Source organism: Halyomorpha halys, unplaced genomic scaffold (assembly GCF_000696795.3).
Source record: "Halyomorpha halys isolate HHAL.00 unplaced genomic scaffold, Hhal_1.1 Scaffold430.1, whole genome shotgun sequence".
NCBI classification, from domain to species: Eukaryota; Metazoa; Arthropoda; class Insecta; order Hemiptera; family Pentatomidae; genus Halyomorpha; species Halyomorpha halys.
The window spans coordinates 173,087-175,219 of record NW_027106536.1 but is presented as its reverse complement, the minus strand read 5'-3'; the positions used below and the strand labels follow the sequence as shown (position 1 = coordinate 175,219).

Genomic DNA, 2,133 nt, shown 5'->3' with positions numbered 1-2,133 from the left:
ATTAAATCTTTGTTCTAGAGAAAAATCCGGAAAAAATACTTCTATACGTATTGGCTAATACCCAATGAAGGAATGAGTAGGTTAATACGATACCTTGGTGCTAATAATTTTTATAACTATGAGCCAAGTCGTTCTTAACAACCGATGCCTCGACCACTACCCGTACGCTATGCTTCACCACGTAAATATCCTAGTAAAACACCAACAAGTTACTGTAGCTATCGCAGTTTCAAGGATTCTAATACAAAACTCGTTGAGACTGCTAATAGTTTTCCTTAGACATTTTAGGTTATGTTAGTCACGTATATTGTATTATCTACAATTATATAATACTTTGTTTCTTGTTTCTAGTATTTTACTTACTTTTTCTTTCTTTCTTTTTTCTTTTCTATAACTTTAATTAAAATTATTATTATTAAAATAAATATTCATATTTATTTGTTTCTTTGCATTATATTTTTATTGCCTTGACCCTGTTACTGTACTGACATTTTTATAAATTATATTTCCTACTTCACTTTTATTTTTGATCATTTCCATTTTGTACATTCTAACTAGATTTTCATATGTTCTTTCCTCCGACTTAATTTAATATTACTCTCCTATTCTACACTGACCGCAACTCCAACTATCTTCTTATTATATATATTATCTTCTCATCATTCACTGAGGAGTTTTATGGTAATTTCCTTCAAAATGGCCGCCGCATATTTTTATGTTTATAGCCAATAACCCCCTGCTGGTACCTTAACAATGTAAATTAGGAAAATGTAAGAAGGAACTAAACTGTACAAATTTCGGCCTATAACGAGGGGCGGTGTAATCCATATAAGCAAATAATAACAAGCCCATTTACAATGAATTAATAACAAGCCCATTTACAATGAATTAATAACAAGCCCATTTACAATGAATTAATATCAGGTCCATTTACAATGAATCAATAACAAGCCCATTTACAATAAATTAATAACATTTTTTTCTTTTTTACCGAGTTGCCTATATTTGGAAAGAACACGTTTGCCTGTTAAAAGTTTCCACTCAACTTTTTCTGTCTCTGTCGGCACTCAACAAAATTATGTTTTTTTAAAGATAGTAGTGTATTACTTAGCAGCTAACCCGCATATTCTGTTAGAAATGAATTCAAGAGTTAATTATATTATTATAAAAAATGTTGGCTTGTTTTTAATTAATTTGACCATTCATTATCTACTAACAACCAGACGTACGAAAATAAATCTATAGATGCCTAGCCGTGTAAATTTGAGCTCTAATAAACTACCCACGTTCAAGATTTTGAAAAGCCGAAGAACAAAAAGTTGTTAATATCATAACAACTACTATTAAAAAGTTGGTAATATGATAACAACTACTATTAAAAAGTTGGTAATGTGATAACAACTAATATTCTTTGGAAAATACTTACATGTGCATAAACATGTCTACAGCGCATTTAACGAGCTTAGAATTGAGCCCTGACAGAACACTTCAAAAGTGTAATAAAATCACGAAACTATAAGATACACGATGGCCCTGACTGTTCTGTTAAAAGAAATGGCATTTACAATGTCCTTAACTAAATTATTATGAAAATAATACGTACTTTTAAATATTTAGTTGAAATAACAGAGCAAAAAAAAATTGAAAAATATTTTTACTAAAAATCTTATTCAAATTTTAATTAATGTGCTAAAAGCAACATTACTTTTGAATGAGGACAAACTAAATACAAAGAGATCCAACTGTTACAAAAATTTGCAATTTTGTATTTTTTTTTTTAAATTTATCCTTCAGATTATGAAAAGAAATATCTAAAAAAACATCTAGCTATATAGCAACACAGGCTACTAAACACAAAAAAAATCTAAAATACTTTGGCTAATCCTACCAAGACTAAACAAAAAAAAAATCTAAAACACTGAACATACGAACGGTTAACGATCAGGGCACAAGGGTACTAAACAATAACAATAACATAGATATGTAATGTAATGTAATCTTTATGTAAAAATATTCATATTAAACTTACCACCGAGACCAGGGGATGTGTAATCCCAACTGTCCATGTCATTCCGATATACGTTTAATTTCGAAGGCTGAAAAAAAAAAGAAGCATTAATTAATTCATATCTT

The 2,133-nt window shown here is 29.2% G+C and overlaps 1 protein-coding gene across 12 annotated transcripts in view; it reads right to left on the bottom strand.

Annotated features, from left to right (window-relative positions):
• Positions 1–2,133, bottom strand: part of LOC106682601 (heterogeneous nuclear ribonucleoprotein L) — a gene marked incomplete at its 5' end in the record, with an annotated part of 271,663 nt that overhangs the window by 146,282 nt on the left and 123,248 nt on the right. For all 12 annotated transcript variants that reach the window (XM_067044872.1, XM_067044873.1, XM_067044874.1 and 9 more), the window contains 1 exon segment: positions 2,030–2,096. In XM_067044872.1, coding sequence (XP_066900973.1) covers positions 2,030–2,096 — 67 coding nt within the window.